Source organism: Drosophila biarmipes, chromosome 3L (genome assembly GCF_025231255.1).
Source record: "Drosophila biarmipes strain raj3 chromosome 3L, RU_DBia_V1.1, whole genome shotgun sequence".
NCBI lineage: Eukaryota > Metazoa > Arthropoda > Insecta > Diptera > Drosophilidae > Drosophila > Drosophila biarmipes.
Window position 1 is genome coordinate 11315597 of NC_066613.1, and position 16224 is coordinate 11331820.

The 16224-nt window shown below is 44.7% G+C and overlaps 5 protein-coding genes and 1 long non-coding RNA gene across 6 annotated transcripts; 3 read left to right on the forward strand and 3 right to left on the reverse strand.

The window, feature by feature from the left end:
* Positions 1–1508: 1508 nt before the first annotated feature.
* Positions 1509–3030, forward strand: LOC108028517 (leucine-rich repeat-containing protein 56). Its single transcript, XM_017100400.3, has 2 exons — positions 1509–1835; positions 2073–3030. The coding sequence occupies exons 1-2, from the start codon at positions 1509–1511 to the stop codon at positions 2946–2948; spliced, it is 1203 nt and encodes a 400-aa protein (XP_016955889.1). The 3' UTR covers positions 2949–3030.
* Positions 3031–3313: 283 nt separating this feature from the next.
* LOC122818995 (angiopoietin-related protein 7-like) lies at positions 3314–5750 on the forward strand. The gene is made up of 4 exons (XM_050885976.1): positions 3314–3486; positions 4079–4167; positions 4238–5241; positions 5302–5750. Exons 2-4 carry the CDS (start codon positions 4090–4092, stop codon positions 5450–5452), a joined length of 1233 nt encoding a protein of 410 aa, XP_050741933.1. The 5' UTR covers positions 3314–3486; positions 4079–4089; the 3' UTR covers positions 5453–5750.
* Positions 5751–5788: 38 nt separating this feature from the next.
* Positions 5789–8809, reverse strand: LOC108028516 (glutamate receptor ionotropic, delta-1). Its single transcript, XM_017100398.3, has 5 exons — positions 8218–8809; positions 7560–7899; positions 7230–7423; positions 6710–7011; positions 5789–6656 (listed from the first exon to the last, which is right to left on the reverse strand). The coding sequence occupies exons 1-5, from the start codon at positions 8671–8673 to the stop codon at positions 6044–6046; spliced, it is 1905 nt and encodes a 634-aa protein (XP_016955887.1). The 5' UTR covers positions 8674–8809; the 3' UTR covers positions 5789–6043.
* A 958-nt stretch (positions 8810–9767) lies between these two features.
* On the reverse strand, positions 9768–10343 carry LOC108028222 (uncharacterized). Its single transcript, XM_017099888.2, has 2 exons — positions 10241–10343; positions 9768–10139 (listed from the first exon to the last, which is right to left on the reverse strand). Exons 1-2 carry the CDS (start codon positions 10296–10298, stop codon positions 9835–9837), a joined length of 363 nt encoding a protein of 120 aa, XP_016955377.1. The 5' UTR covers positions 10299–10343; the 3' UTR covers positions 9768–9834.
* A 1589-nt stretch (positions 10344–11932) lies between these two features.
* LOC108028830 (uncharacterized) lies at positions 11933–12672 on the forward strand. Its single transcript, XR_001768404.1, has 3 exons — positions 11933–11998; positions 12343–12537; positions 12597–12672. It is a non-coding gene; the product is annotated as an uncharacterized LOC108028830 (long non-coding RNA).
* Positions 12539–14561, reverse strand: LOC108028829 (phospholipase B1, membrane-associated). The gene is made up of 3 exons (XM_017100818.3): positions 14373–14561; positions 13202–13999; positions 12539–12981 (listed from the first exon to the last, which is right to left on the reverse strand). The coding sequence occupies exons 1-3, from the start codon at positions 14559–14561 to the stop codon at positions 12706–12708; spliced, it is 1263 nt and encodes a 420-aa protein (XP_016956307.1). The 3' UTR covers positions 12539–12705.
* Between the last annotated feature and the right edge of the window lie 1663 nt (positions 14562–16224).

Genomic DNA, 16224 nt, shown 5'->3' on the forward strand with positions numbered 1-16224 from the left:
TTGTGCTTGTGTTTGTTGGTATTATTGACCAATTCTATTTTTAGGCATCTATAAAAATGTGCGAACTGAAGATGGGATTTTATTGGCAACACCTGAACCCAGACTTGAAAAGCAGCTGCGTCGCACTGAGAGAAAATCGCTATAATATGTGATTTTGTGGAAATATTTGTAACTGCATGAGCTTTAAAAAGGGACTGAAAAATATAAGACATGTTTTTTATAATTTTTTTTTTTAATTTTTGGGGTGCAATTAAATTGTATTTTTGCCTGCATTGGCAGAAACCGAATTCGCCCACTCGTACGTCCTTTCGCCACCGCTTTCTCTGCCACTTTCTCCCACTCTCTCTCCGTGCAATCGATAAATGCGTGGTAGGATGTCAGCTCATTGCGCAGCTTTCGCCAGATGACGTCAATGGAAAAAGCTCCAGCCAAAACCAAAACAACAACAGAGCCTCCCCAAGGAGCCACCCCACCCCGAGGAAAACTCACAAAAGCCGGCAAAAGCTTGACAGGCGTCAGGAAAATTTGATTATAGTAAAGCAAAAGAGGGGAAAAGAGAGAGAAGGGCTACCGTCAGACAGAGAGCCTTCTGGCGCTGGTTTTGCACACATAAATACCTTAAGGCCCTTGCAAGCACAAATGTCTGCGAGTCCTGAAAATATCTCTGCGATATACATATACATTGTTGTATTTTCACTAAGCATTAAATACAACAAAAAACTTCTAAAATGTGGTACCTTTTTCCATTTTTCTTTACCCCGCAGTCATGCCTCTTATTGAAAAACCCCTTCAACCTCCTTAGATCCGCCCCTGGACACGACTCTAGCCGCTCTCCCAAAGCGGACAGACAGCCCGAAAGAGAGCAACGAAGTCCGTGGGAGAGAGTGCTTGTAAGCGCGAACGTCACGACAATGACGTCAGACTGACGTCAGTGGGCTTATTGCCAAAAAACACGGCTACGGAGTAATAAATCGAGCAGCGGAATGCTGCAAAAAGACAGATCGATACACATGCTCTTTTATGTGCAAAACTAAGACCTTTTACTAGATTTATGCCGAGATGGCCAGAAGGAAAGTTTATTCACCCAAAAACTTGCACTTTAAAGCCAGAACTTTGGGCCTTGAGGGTTTGAAGCTTAAGCTGAAGATTAAGTTGTGTTTTCATGGCTGAAAACAAACCATTTGCAATACAATGTGGGAGTGGTGTTGCCCACTTATAGGGTTTAAGCATGGCATAAATATAGGACACATTTTCCAGCTTTAAATAAACTATAATATCTGTTTTTCTTCTCTTGGTTTCGGTTCGAACTGTTATATTCAAAATTTTGTATCTTAAATTAAACACCATCCCGCCTATTAAGCATTTACCAAACACCAACAATGTGTAACATCACCCATACCATCAGCAAGCGTTGCCCATGGAAACCTCAGGTTGTTATGTCAATGAAGACAGTCAAAATACAGAGCCGGGCACTAAAGAAGGAGCTGCTAAGTGTACTAAGCCTTGCAATGCCACTGCTGGAGGCTCCTGCCGAGTATCTGGAGTCCTCTCCGGATCACTCCCTGCAGGCGGAGCTGCCCATCCTCTTGGCCCCACCAGGTCCGGCGGCCCTGGCACAGGTCCGGATGCCTCCGCCTGAGGTGCGTCTCAACCAGCCGAATCCTGCCCAGCAGCAGCAGCGGGCGCAGCTCAACCGTCGACAACTGGCCCGCCGTAACTCCTTCGATCGGGATGTGCCCCTTACCGAGGAGACCCATGCGCTGCCGGCCTTCGTGCATCTGCTGCCCGTGGTTTTGCCCCAGCAGGCCCCGGAACCGACCTTGGACGAGCTGCTGGTAGGCAAGAAATAATATGTATACTGCCTGGAAGATTGTTATATTATCTTAGTAAAGACATGTTTCAAATGAGATACGCCAGCGGTCGGGGCGGATTATCGTTATTACACTGTTTGTGTATTTGGAGTATTTGCATAAATTTAATCTAATATTAAGGATTATCGAATTCCAAAAGCTCTAAGCACAATTGAAGTTAGGTTAAAGAAATACCATTCCCAACTTTCCTGTCTCTTTCAGCGGCGAGTCACGCAGCGCACGGACCTGGAGGCGGTGGAGTCGGTGCGCCTGCGCGTGATATCCTACACAATCAGCCTCTCCCGGCAGTCCCTCTTCCTGCCGCGCCTCCAAAGCCTCGACCTGAGTGGCAGCGTGCTGAGTTCGCTGAGGGACCTGGGCTACGGACTCCTCCAGCTGACCCGGCTGGACATCAGCAACTGCGGCCTGAACAGCTTCGACGGCACCAGCGGATTGCCGGCCATCCGGGTGCTCATCGCCGATGGAAACATGATCCAACGCGTCGATCCTCTGGCCGAACTGGTCCACCTCCGCGTTCTGAGGGCAAGGAACAACCGGATCAGCGAACTGGGTCTGCTCTCCTTCCTGGGAATGTGCCCGCAGCTGCAGGAGGTGGAGTTGCAAGGGAACCCCGTCTGCCGGCTGCCGCTCTACCGCTCGCTCCTGGCGCGCAGTGTGCCCACGCTGCAGCTGCTGGATGGACGGGTGTTGAATGCTCCGGCTGCTCCGGTGGCGGTCGAGGAAGCTGCATCCCCGACCTCCAGCGATCTAGAGTCCGGCTCGGAGGCGACTGCCCAACGTCCGGCCACCGCACCTGCTCCGGAACCCATTCAGATCTCACTGAGCACCAGCATCCGGAGGCAAGTGTCAGCCAGTTCCGCCTCCACTCCGGTGGCCGGATCGGTCTTAGGTCTGGTTCGACAGCGGCGGAGGCGGAGCGGCCACGCTTGGGTCAGTTCCTCCTCCTCCAGCGGATCATCCTCCGCCTCATCGGCCAGGTCCACCAGGGCACCTTCGGTGAGCTCCTGCTCCTCCAACAGCAGCCTCGACGTGCAGTCATCCACTTATGCCTTCAGTCCGCAGTCAACGCTGGACTAAAACGCACTATGTTATTCATAATCCATGATTGTTAATAACACTTAAGACATGAATGTATGAATGGTAAATAATGTATGTTAGGATTCGAAATCCTAACCGTTGATCTTGGTAAAAAATCGAACTTCTAAAGCTTGTAACTGAAAAGTTATGCAAGGAGATACTTAAGCGTTTTGTATTCAAAAGCTTACAGCTCAAGCAAAGGATTTTAACTAAACTAATTTAATTATTTTTTTCCAAATCTATTTTAAAAGTTATTAGACCGTTACCTTAACTCTTATGCGGTGCCACTGAAAATTCGGTATTTTTAAAATGTTGGTATATTCTCAGCCATGGAATAAATTAGGACTTTTAGTTGAGATCACTATGCAGCACTGATCGGTTTGCCTACTGTTTTGTTGAGCATGTGCAAATGCGCAAATTGATTTCGTGTGTTCTCGTGAAAGTTTGCCAGTTCAGTTCCGGGATTCCTTAATTCTTTTGAAGGATTGGAGGAAATAGAACGCTACTACACAATAAAAGTACTGCAAAATATTGACGGGTAAGTTTGACTTAGACATTTGCTTTGGCAATTTTTCCAAGCAGCTAAAGGCAATTCAAAATGTGCTATTTTTCCTTAATAATAGTAAAATGGCATAAAAACTACATATGTATACACTCATCGAGCAGGGGGAGTTTAAATGCTAGCTGATTTTATTTGCAATATATCCTAAAATTGTTCTTTGTACACGCAAATCGCATTTTGCGTGTAGATTTTACAGATGCGTGTACATTTCTCTTGGACAGAATTTGGGGAATTCCCCTGAATTTCCTTCAAAGCGATTTCGGTGCCACCTCAGATTATAAAAAAAAATCATTTTGCCACTGCATCTCAACCTATTTTATTAAAAAAAACATTTTCCAGAAAATTAAAAAATGAAAAATATTTGCAATATATCCTAAAATTGTTCTTTGTACACGCAAATCGCATTTAGCGTGTAGATTTTACAGATGCGTGTACATTTCTCTTGGACAGAATTTGGGGAATTCCCCTGAATTTCCTTCAAAGCGATTTCGGTGCCACCTCAGATTATAAAAAAAAATCATTTTGCCACTGCATCTCAACCTATTTTATTAAAAAAAACATTTTCCAGAAAATTAAAAAATGAAAATAGAAATGTCAGCCGATGGATCGAAACAACAAAATGAAGCTATGGAGGATTCAGCATCCGAGAACTTTTCGGTAATGTATACATACATATGTAAATATGTAAGAAATTTTTTATTCATTTAAAATACATTAACTCGATAAGTTGGATGAAACTGGTGACCATTATATGGTAATCCAAGAACTTAAAAAGGAAATAGTCAGCAAAAATACAAAAATCAGCAGTTTGGAAATACAGTTGAAGCAGAAAGAAGGAATCATAAGTGAAAAGGACGATTTGATAAAGTCGTTTAAATTGTCGATTGAATTAATAAGCCAAAACAAATACTTGCAGATTGAAAATACTAATTTGAAGAATACTCTTGACTTAACCAAAAATCTAAGTATTAACAAAGAGAAGGGCACTCAAAATGACTCTTCTAATAACCAACTTCAGGAATTTAATGAACTGAAGAATAAAATGGTTAAACTGCAGTCAATGATTCAAGAGATTAATAATAGGCTTGTGGAATTCGAAGATACATCAAAAACACAAATTCAGAAGATGGTTGATAAGTTGGTTAATTTGAACGATGAATCCAAAATAACTATGCAACACATAGATAAGATCCTAAAATTAGAAGATAAACCAACAACATGCGAGATGTCGAACAGACAAAATAATAATGAAACCATATTACTAAACCATTCTAAGGAACACCACATAACATATGTAAAAGGAACAGGGATTGCCCCATTTACCGCCGTTTTTGAGGATATTCCTTTTGCGGGTTCCGGTTGGATGGTCATTCAACGTCGATTCGATGGTAAAGTAGATTTCAATGTAACAGATAAAACAAGATACGAAAATGGATTTGGAGATATTAATGGAGATTTTTGGATTGGTATCGAGACAATTCATCAGTTAACCACCAGTCACAGGCAGGAGTTATATGTTCAACTTGTTGACTTTGATGACGTAACTGCATACGCCAGATATGATAACTTTTGTGTTGGGGACAAAGAATCCAACTACAAGTTAAAGTCGTTAGGTAATTATTCGGGAAACGCTGGCGATGCTTTGCGTGCTCATGAGAAACAAATTTTTCAAATGTTGTGGTATACAGATAAATCATTATATTTCTGGTGGAGTGCCGATAAACATCAGTGGTAAGAACATATTCATTAGGGGCCGATTATTCCTTCTTGTAAACATTTTTATTTTTACAGTGACTTAAATGGCCAGTTCAGTACCACTAAACAAGTTTTGGAGGGCGTTGTTGCAGACGGCATTTGGTGGGGTAACTGGTATCTGGGAAATAAACGATTTACTCTTAAATCCTGCAAAATGTTAATAAGACCCAAATTATGTAATGAATAATTTACGAAAGTTTTGAAGCATCTGAGACTGAAGATAGAGCAATAGAGCGTTTTTTCTTTGTCATTTTCTAAGATTCCAATAATATAATTTAACACAGTAGTAGTACGTTCTGACACTAAATTTGCAGGTGTAATTTCTGCGTCCCTATGCTGAATTTTAGAGATTTCATTATTTAGTTGGTTAGTTAATAGAAACATACCATTGCATTCAAAAATGGTTGTGCCCGCTATTCTGTGAGCTTGGTTTTTGTTTGTTTTCCTTTTTAAATAAGTATGTTCTCTTCAAAAAACGTTTTCTTAGCTATCCTAATTAAAAGTAATAAATAATTTTCAAACATTCCAGAACATACGATTATTTTTTATTGGTGCAACAAGTATATCAACTTCGTTTTGATGTCTACGTCTTGATTACAGGTGTGCTTTGCAAATACATCGAATTAGAAATGTGAAGTATCTGTTCCAATTAAATATGATTCCGTTCATGTTCATAGTTTTAAAAAAAGTAACATATCACCCTACTTTTTAATACATGTAGAAAGAAAGCCTTGCCTATTCAAACGTGTACTTCCCATCACGGGCTTTGATCTAATATCTACTCGGTGTAACTGTATTGAAATAGGGCCGCCGAGGGCGATCGAACTGGGACCAGTTGGCTCTGCCCGTTCGGATTGCGGAATACCATGTAGTCGCGTCCGTTGATCAAACGACGAACGCCGCCCTCAGGGTCGCCGCCCAGGAGCACCCCGTTGCCGATGGCATTGCCGTTTCCAAGAGGTCGTCGCCACCGATTCAGTGGATCCCCCTGACTGCCGCCGTTGAAGATGCTCTGGTACGGCGGCGGTGGCGTGACGTTTTGGCCGTGGGTGGAGGCGCCCAGCAGCTGCCCGTGTCCACTGTCCAACCGCCTCCAGCCGCGGAGCCAACGGGTTGGAGCCACCGACTGGCCATTGGGCGTCCGTCCGATGCCGTGGCGCGCCCACTTGTTCGCCTCCTGGCGACTGTTGACGTAGCGGAACACCAGCTCCGTGCTGAAAACGGCCAGTGCGGTGGCGAAACCGGCCAGCATGATGTAGTAGGTCATCATCAGGTCCCCGTTTCTCAGCTGGCGCTCCGTTCCGCCAAGATCCTGCGGGCAGATCTCCGCACTGGGCAGGTCCTTGGACGACAAGTGCTTCACAATGCCCGACTCCACCAGGTTGAGCAGCCTGCAAACAGCCAAAATCGTATTATCTATGCGGCATACTCCTCGGCCACCCACTCTGGATCGAATAACTGGCTCAGATTCGAGCCAATCGGATAGGCGAACGTGCGCTTCTTCTTGAGGAACGGCTCCTTGGCCATGGCGAACGGGCAGTGGACCTTCTCGTCACTAAAGCTGACTGTCTTGCGGTACAGATAGTCCTGATACAACATGATGTTGATCGCCGGCCGGTCCCTAACGAAAACGTACCCATTCCTTTCCACGTAGTTCTGCAGGTTGTAGGTGTCGTTGGTCTCGTCCGAGAATACGGCGTAGTTGTTCTGGATCATGCGGTTCAGCATGGACAGGGACTCATTGGTCTGGAGGAGGGACAAGAAGACGGGGTGAGATGGCAACTAGATTTGTATAGACTCTTTAAAATATACGAATTTGTGTCGTGCTGCTTTTTATCGACATTAGCTCTTCAAGTGCCACAGAAAAATTGGCTTGAATTCGAAAGATACTTAAGTTTGCATATACTCGGGACCTCCTTCTCTCACTGTTTCAACTAATTTACTTCCCCCAGAGATGCACTCACCGTTCGGATGGCGTACTCGACCCCACCGCCCCGCATGGACACAAAGTGCTTGTTCTTCGTGAGAATATCGTTGACCGTGTTGTAGGGCAGCGTGAACTTGGAGAGGGTCAGGAAGGCGGTCAGGTTGGCCGTGTAGAAGGACGTCAGTATCGTGATGAAAATCCACCAGGTGGCAAAGAGCAGCCGGGTCGAGTCTGTAATGGTTTTCAATGAGTTTAATGAAACGACAAACTGGCGGTGTGCCTGCCCGCATGCAATCAGCGGGCCCATTAGCGCTTGGCGATCGCTATCTTGGCCGCCCGATTGCACTTTAACCTAATTGCAGCCCACCTGCGATGGGCGACAGGGTGCTGCCCTGCTTCATCAGCGCCCCGTAGACGAACCAGGCGCAGTGGCCCAGCGAATAGGGTGTCTGCTGGCCGTCGCCGGTGATCCGGTTCCGCAGGATGATCAGCACGTAGATGATGGGACCGACGGCCAGGAGCGAGACGAGGATCAGGATCCAGACCCAGAACTCGAAGGGCGCCAGCAGCCCGGATCCGCTGGCGGACTCCCGGGGCCGCTGCATCACCATAATCCACTCGCCCTCGTCCAGCGTCGTGGTCGAGTAGTAAACAAAGCTCCGCTGGTCAGAAAGCGAGGGTATGAAGGCCGCTGCCAAGTCCACTGCCTGCAGGGTATCAAGTGTTCGAACAAAATAAATGGGCCATATTGAGAGATATTTTATTTTGTGTAATCAAATCATTTAGGGCCTAACATGAAAAACCACTAATTTTGTGTTTAAAATATTTAATATGACTACTAAATTGTGGGAGACTATATAGTTTTAGCTGTCATTAGCTACAAATGAAATAAATTAAAGTTCCACATATAAATAAAAAAAATTTCGTTTATAACAACTACCAACTGGAATGCTTTTATAGTCTTAATTCAAATGTGTTATTATGTAAAACTAAGTCCTTATAGGAAACCTATGGAAGCTACTCACACTGCTGTTGACCATCTCGATGAGGCTGCGATCGAAGTCGGTTGGCGAGCCGATAATGTTGTCCTGGGGGACGAACACCTCGTAGGTGAAGTTGAACTTCTTCTTGAGGAAGTCGATGATCTGAAAGGAGACTCCATGGCCGATGCGGGTGCCGTTTTCCAGCAGCTCGGTGTAGCTGAGCGGATAGTCCTCCAGGGTGGCGATGCGCAGGTGTTTGCCACCGATCCACTCGCGCATCTCGCGTAGCTTGAGCTTCTTGCTGATGATGGACTCCAGCGTCTCCACGGGGACATCCTCATCGAGACCGGCGTCCGTGGCCTCCACACTGATGGGCACTTCGGTGGGCAGGATGCCGTCCTCGCCGAGCAGGATGAGGTTCGTCGGCAGGGACTCGTTTAGCGGTGGACAGGCGACGCAGAGGGCGGCGGCCACGAGCAGCTCGATGCCGGTGGCCATCGCAGCGGATGTGTACTGTACTTCCTGTGCGAGAGAATGTCCTTTCCGGTCGCTTCTCTAGTAGTCCCGCTTTTTGCGCTTCCTGGGCATGCTGTTGCGCTCCTTACGACGCCGCGGACCTCACTGAAACGGAAAGTGGTAACTTTGGATTACATTTGTCCCGCCTCGGCACTCGGATTGCCATGTAAATACAGCCCATGCACGCCTGGCCACCCCGCAAATACAATTAACAATAATGACAAGTGCAAACATGACAGTGGGTCATGAAATGGGGGCTTTCCAGGGGGTCAAAGCACCACCCCCGCCGCCCGTGGAATGCAGATTCGAGGTTTTGATTAGGCGCCATTCCATTCACTAGCCGGGCAGGTTGTCGGCATTCCCAGGGGTCTGGCTAATAACGCCAGCTAACAGCTTAAGAAAATAACTGGAAGTATATATAGGTGCCCATATACTTCAAGTCCAGCCAAAGTGGGTTATGAATGTCTTGCGTGGTCATTGTCTAACCAATTTGCTTTTCAAGGGCATGGAAGCTTCTGGGAAACCTGGAGTTAAGCCACTAAAATGTCCCCAATCGAGTGTCCCGAATTGATTTTCTTACGGGCTAACTAAAACACATAGTCATTGGCAAACAAATTACCTTTTTAACAGAAAATTGCCGATAGTTTCATTTAATGACTATGAAAATATAATTACTACGTGTTCTCTGCATATAAGCTAAAATTTTATTTTTATTTATAGTTCTAAACTTACAAGAAAAATGGTATTCAGTAGGTAAATATATTTTTTTAGTTTTCTACTGCCACTGAGAGAATTGTTTCCTTAAAGAAGAGTTATTTAATAACCGCATAATTTGAACAAATTACTCCTTGTCACTTTGCTTATTTTTTAAAAAAAGACGTTTCAAAAGCAAAATACTTTTAGATGGTTTTAAAATTCAATTTGAAATCTGAAGCACAGTCATTGCTTGCTGCGAATTTTTGATAGTGGCCAATGTTTACTTCGGTGGCTGCCTCGGGGAATTTTTGTAAACATTCAACTGAATGAAACCGAATACAAGAGATGAGATCAAAGAGAATTTTAAGCATTTTCTGACTACTTGACAATTTTCCTTTATTTTGAGTTCATGCATATGTACAGTATCTACAAAAGTCCTAGTGTGGGTCAACCAAAGCGACCATTGGTGTCCTGAAGTTCCCCGCTGGCTAGCCCATTCTGGCCGCACTTACAATCCTCTCCATCGACTCGTCCCTTGCCGGAGGTCAGGATGCGCACGCCCTCCGCGAACTTGGGGAAACCCGACATTGTCTCCTTCAAGGTGGTCATCATCACAGGCAGGTACATGAAGAAGTCCTTGAAGTGGCCCACTACAGTGTGGTAGTCCACAGGTCGTCCACTGCCGGGGCTTTGGTAGTTCCCATCACTCTCTATGTCGTTTCCCGTGGGCAAGGCAAGGCAGAGCTGTAAAACTGTTATTGAAACGTTAGATATGGTATCATTAGGTATATATTTGTTTTTCGAAATATGATAATGGCAAAACCCTTGCTATATAAGGAAAACCCAACCTTACCCAACAAGAAAACTATTGCCGCTGCTTGGATTTGGAACCGCTGATTGTCGTCTCTCATGGCTTGAAATTGTCGAAAATGTGCAACTCGGGCCGAAGCGCATCGCAATTTATAATCTCCAGAGTGCGCGGTAAGCAGAATGATTCAAGAACTCTTGGTCGACGGTTTTCTTGTTCACTTGCTATGGTCATTCGCTTCATTACCGAAATACCTGAAACCACTTTTTTTACCGTGTTGAGCCGAAGACCTTAGGAAATGAACTGCAACATTGTTTATAAACATTTTTATGATGAGACTCTAAGATGATTCATTTTCAAGTCACAATGTCCCAACCAGAAAAGTAAGTAATTTAATGCTTGAAGAATCAAAATGATATAGAAGGGTATACCGATTAATGTCTATACACATTATCGAAAATAAAACGTATTTGATTTTTATTATTAACGAGAGTAAAAATCTAGAAAGTGTTTTTTTCATTTACTTACATACACTCTCAAAAACAATATACCCTCCAACCCCTGGAGTACGGGGTATAACAGAATAAATCATTCACAATAAATAGTATACGATAGATATCGTTTTTCGAGTAAGTGCTTGTTTTCGCCCAAAGGTGGCGCTTGATTGGCGCCAAGCAAACCAGTTTGAATCTATGGCGCAAACAAAGTCGCAGGAAAACAGGTAATTGTACTTTGAAAGCTTCAATATATGCAGTCTGCGACTGGTTGGTAAATAGAATCCGGATTCCATTCCAGAGTCTATCCCTCCCCTGATCACGGCTCATTAAAACAGTCATTAAAATGGGTCACGGGTCCCACATTTAATTGATGCTATTGAAATTGGATCTCTACGAGGACAGCATTAAGTGAGCCAATGCAAACTGCATTCTATGAAATTTACGGGGTGCTAAACTAACGTACATCACGGTTTTCCATGGCCCATTATATGATTATATGATATAAGCTATACTCGTTTGGTAGGTACTTACTTTAAATTCTTTCTTGAATGTACTAAAAACGGTAACTCAAATGTGACTAAAATCATATATCATTTATAACCAATTTAAGGAGTCAGTTGAATATCAACAAATTGCGATAATATGATATGATGATAGAAGTGAGAGAAACTTGTCGACCCCGCCTCACATGTATGCTCATTTAGAAGACCGAGCCCCAGCCAAAAATGTGCTGACCGATGTGCGGGGAACGGGCCCAAGTTCAAAGTCAATGACAATGCGCCGGCTCGAAATGCTGCAATAAGCCAGCTCTCGAAATAAATGCGGTAATTGATGTTCTGCTCGGTCGTTTTTATTTGTTTACCCAATGTTTGTTGCTGGTTTTTAGCACCGGACGGCGAAACCGTTGAGCGGCCGATTTTGGAGGCGGAGTATTGGGGCTGGACGGGGACCATTGGCCCGCTCGGAACACGTACACCTCGGAGCAGTCCGCCTCAATGCCCGGCCACCGAATTAAACAACGATTATGACCCGGCTTTATTGATGTTCGCTGGTGCGTGTGCCACGCCGACTGGGGAAATAAATAAATTGTAACTGGTTTATGGCGCCCATCTGCGGACGGCTTGTCGTGTGTCATCGGTAGCTGTTATCGCTTATCACGCGGTGATTCGCCACTTTATAACGAGCTGGGTGGTGTTTTAAGGCACACACGACCGCCTTATTGCCGGCACTTAATGGGCCAGTTATTTTGTTTCGCTCGGGCGGGCAATTTACTCCGTTCGCGGCACAAAAGAACCGATTTGTTAAGGTGATTATAATAACAGCCAACACATAATTATCATTTTTACTCGGGGCTCGGTTTCACATGCTCATCAGGTTTATGTCGTTACTTAGGCGGTGCTTAGCTGGGGATTTGACTTAGCTTACTCCAATTCCGATTCCACAGCCAGTTTTGTTTAGCATTTAACATTTGTATACTCATAATTAATTTGAGCAGTTAAGTAATATGGCTGCCTTATTGCCGGTACTTTGTGGGTGGCTAACTTTTAGCACTTAATTGTAAGGGTGAGATTGAAGCAAGTAAAATTCCATCGCCGTAGGCACGTGAAAGATACAAAATTGTATTCTTATTATTTTCATCTTTTTTCCTAGTAAGTTATTTTTAGAAACCTGCTGCCCCTTTTTTAGTTGAGCATAGTAATAGTGATATGGCGCTATATCTCCTCATTACTATGGATCACTTGTAATCCACTGCCATCGAGGTTTTCCATACTCCGCCAAAGGAATACACACGAGCCCACTGCTTATGCTAGAAATATGGAAATTCGCCATGCGAAATTCACTCACGTAATTCAAGAATAACATTTTATTTGACTTGCTGATAATCGTCGACTATTTACACTTAGTGTGTGGCTAATTTACACTACAAATATATGGGCAAACTTGGAAAGAAGACTTAGGAGCGATATCACAGGGAGTAATTCACGGCGGAGCGCAGGCGGGCACCACTTCGGATTAGATCACAAACTCCGGACGACTGTTCTCCCGGGTGATGAGATACGGACGCTGTTTGCTGGGGCAGCGGAAGGTCTCGAAGAGCTGGGTGGGGAACCCACTCTTCTCCCCGGGAAGCTCCAGCATGTTGTTCCATATGGCGTTGGCCGCAGCGGCGTGTCCCCGCTGGCTGAGGTGGAAGCAGTCCTCCGAGAAGAAGCGAGTATCCGTCTTCCCGGAGCGCGTGCGGGGGAAGTCCTGGAACTGCGAAAACGGCTGCACATTTATCGTAAAGGTCTGAAATGGAACAAAATGTTACCTTTTAAGATTAGGAATTTAACGAAGTTTTGAATATGATTTCGGTATAACAAAAAAGTCTTTATAAACAACAATCTTTAACATATCTCTCATAATAAGAGGCGTCTTTACCATTTAAAAAGGTAAAATGATCACCTAGAATACGTTTTTCTTAAAGTAGGGTTAGTAAGTACCCTATTCATATTTAACTCAAGCTCACCTCGGTGTTGAACTCCTCCCTATTGGCGATCTCCGAGTCCTTGGCTATCCAGCGCTTCATGATGCCCTCCAGGTAGTCCAGCTGCCCCTTGCCCTTGCCCATCAGGCAGGGGCACTCGAAGCGGAGAGTGGTGTAGCAGTTGGGCGGCAGACCCGAGAGGTTGGTCAGGAACCGCAGATTGGGGGCGGGCACTATGTTCAGCATGAGGCGGGGCACGTTGTCCCTGAGGTAACGATAGGTCTTCAGCATATTTTTTTCGTGCCAGTCGATTGTCTTCTCCGGCTCCGGATAATAGCAGATGTCCGCGCAAAAGTCGTTGTTGCCGATGAAGAGGGTAATCAGCTTCCAGTCGGCGGTCATGTTTACGTTGGGATCCCGCTGCATGCGCCGCACCAGGACCTTGGCCATGTAGGGCATGTCCCTGGACATCGCGGCCAGTTCGGCGACGTCGAAGCGGGATGTGCGGTCCGTGGAGATGCCGTCCTTGATCGCGTATCCGTACAGGTTGGGGTTAAACTCCTTCAGGATGTTGGGCAGCGTGAGGTACTTCCGCCAGTCGTACTGACCCCCAATGGACCACACGACGCCCCGGTTCTCCACGGTCACATGGAGTATATTCGTGGCGAAGATTCCGTTTCCGGCGGTCAAGGAGTCACCCATTGCTCCAATCACATCGATGTCCCCGGGTCGCAAGCGGTGCACACTGGTCGGTCGCTCCTGGCTCCTTTTTCCGGGTCCGTGCTCCGCATCGCAGAACTCCAACAAGGCTCGCGTACGGGGATTCGACTTCTGGGTTTTCTGCACAGATTCGGAAATAAGACAATTGAACTTAGTAATAAGGAAACGTGAAAGGTATTAAATGGTAGGAAGTTATCCAAAAACTAATTTAAATCAGACATGATTTATTTTGGTCTATAGTTTTCATTAATATGAACATTTAAACACTATATATGAACAGAATATATCTGAAACATCCTTTATAAAAACTTTTTCAACCATATAATAACAGATTTAAAATATTATTTTCGGAAATATCTCCACATCAAAGTCATCAATTAAAATGAAGTAACAGTATTTTGACCGAATTTCGAATGAATTCGTTATGGCAAACAAAAGGAAATACTGATCCCATCGAATCCGGATCAATGATTGCATTATCCGCTGGACTTACCCCCGCGATTTGCACGCGCTGCACGTTTTGTGGATCGTCGCCGGATCGTCCGGCAAAGGCCAGGCCCAGAAGACGCAGCGGTCTGTAGAGATTCTTCAGAGCCTCGTCCAGTGACGTGCGCTGTGACGTCACGTGGCCGAAAGTCAGCAGGAAGAGGAGGCCAAAGCAAATTAGCCGATTCGATGACATCTCGAGAGACAGCTGAGGCGAAAGATAAGATAAAAGCCGTGTAAGTCTTAACCAGGTCTGAGGGCCCGCCTTCACCACACTCCACTCCACACTCTACACTCTCGGTTTCGCTGATGACGTCCTCGACTTTGAACCAGTTCCCCGAGCTTGGCCAAGAGATTACACAGAAGCCAAGCTCAGGCCCCTTCAGTTTATTCACCTTTGGCTGTTTTCGGCTTTTGTTTTGGCTTCCTCGGCTCGGAGCCGACTAATTTTAACATTTTAGCATTAAATAATATTGACCACTTTATGCTAATTTATTGCTACGGTACAAAATCTTTCGGAGCCACGAATAAAGTGAAATGACTAATCAATTTGGATAGGTAAGAAGAGTATTTTGATGAAATACCTCCACATGGGTTAAAAACTAGATTTTGATTATTCATATGGAACTCGATAATGACACCATATAATTAGGTGTTGTTATTGATAAACGTTTTCCTCAAGAAAAATCTAGAAACGCTCTGAAGCATTATCATTCAAGTTTAAATAACACTTAGGCTTTCTAATTAATTGCATAAGCTGCAGCCATTTTAAACACAATTACTTTAAGGAACACAAGATCACACTTCTTTTAATGGCTATGTGTTTCATTATTTATCACCACCTTTTATTTAGATTGAAGTCCCCATATCTTATGCATACAACTTTAATTCATTCATTAACATTGCAAAAGAAAAAACAACAAAGTTCAGGTCACAAAGCTGCCGAAAATGGTTAAAATTATCCAAATTATACTGGACTGCATGCGGAAGTTTCGAGGAAGAGGGAAACCGAAGCGGGGCTATATGTATAAGCCATCTAGAGAGCGTGCCAAATCCAGTTGTGATAAAGATTGATTTAAATTTCGATTTCATTTAGCCAAGCGAATTTGCTTCCTTTCGGCGCCACGCGAAACAAAAGACTTAGGAAGCGAACGCGAATATATAGAACAACGCCAAATCGTACCTTCTTGTGTATATATGTATGTGTATTTTATAGATGCGAATAATCTGCGAGTAAGCAGCCAAAGACTGTATCTATCGCCACTTTAAGTCACTTTTAATCTGACAACTTTTAACTTCACTTCTCTATCTGCGTAAATCTTGCAATTGTAATTTTCACACGCGAATTGCACAATTACTGAGGACCCCGGTCAAGTATTTATTCCAGGCCGAAAGCGCGATGGGCGTCCGGCTCCGACGGTGGCTTAGAACCAACTGCTGGGTAGAATTTCCGATTATGCTGATTTTATACGGAGTGGGTCCCAGCGGGCAGCGTACGACGACTACGCATAAAATGAAATGGAATACAACTAAAAACACAAGCACGATAATCGCATGTGCGAGACTGGCGAAACAGAACAAAAGTAAAAATGTATATTGGTTGTCAGAGACTGAGACTCGTACCGGTTGAGGCCGCGACTGCGAAGCGCTAAATGTGATCTTCACTTTCGTTCGGCCGATAAAAATAGTCTCCAGACACTGTTTCCAGCCCAGAGTGGCGGTTATTACACCTGTCATGCGTGGAACAGCGATCGCGGCCGCGATTGCGATTCTAAGTCAGCCAGTCATCGTGCCTTGCGGGCTGGAACGAAATCGGACACTCGCCGTATAAACAGAAGAGCTCAGACTTTGGTCCAGAC

Coding starts and splice junctions, on each gene's coding strand:
- LOC108028517 (XM_017100400.3), top strand. CDS start 1,509: ATGCCACTGCTGGAGGCTCCTGCCGAGTATCTGGAGTCCTCTCCGGAT. Junction 1,836..2,072: donor CGACCTTGGACGAGCTGCTG/GTAGGCAAGAAA, acceptor TGTCTCTTTCAG/CGGCGAGTCACGCAGCGCAC.
- LOC122818995 (XM_050885976.1), top strand. CDS start 4,090: ATGAAAATAGAAATGTCAGCCGATGGATCGAAACAACAAAATGAAGCT. Junction 4,168..4,237: donor CAGCATCCGAGAACTTTTCG/GTAATGTATACA, acceptor TAACTCGATAAG/TTGGATGAAACTGGTGACCA. Junction 5,242..5,301: donor AGTGCCGATAAACATCAGTG/GTAAGAACATAT, acceptor TTATTTTTACAG/TGACTTAAATGGCCAGTTCA.
- LOC108028516 (XM_017100398.3), bottom strand. CDS start 8,673: ATGGCCACCGGCATCGAGCTGCTCGTGGCCGCCGCCCTCTGCGTCGCC. Junction 7,424..7,559: donor CACCCTGTCGCCCATCGCAG/GTGGGCTGCAAT, acceptor AAACCATTACAG/ACTCGACCCGGCTGCTCTTT. Junction 6,657..6,709: donor AGCCAGTTATTCGATCCAGA/GTGGGTGGCCGA, acceptor GGCTGTTTGCAG/GCTGCTCAACCTGGTGGAGT.
- LOC108028222 (XM_017099888.2), bottom strand. CDS start 10,298: ATGAGAGACGACAATCAGCGGTTCCAAATCCAAGCAGCGGCAATAGTT. Junction 10,140..10,240: donor GGCAATAGTTTTCTTGTTGG/GTAAGGTTGGGT, acceptor TTTCAATAACAG/TTTTACAGCTCTGCCTTGCC.
- LOC108028829 (XM_017100818.3), bottom strand. CDS start 14,561: ATGTCATCGAATCGGCTAATTTGCTTTGGCCTCCTCTTCCTGCTGACT. Junction 14,000..14,372: donor AGCGCGTGCAAATCGCGGGG/GTAAGTCCAGCG, acceptor GAATCTGTGCAG/AAAACCCAGAAGTCGAATCC. Junction 12,982..13,201: donor GGGAGGAGTTCAACACCGAG/GTGAGCTTGAGT, acceptor GTTCCATTTCAG/ACCTTTACGATAAATGTGCA.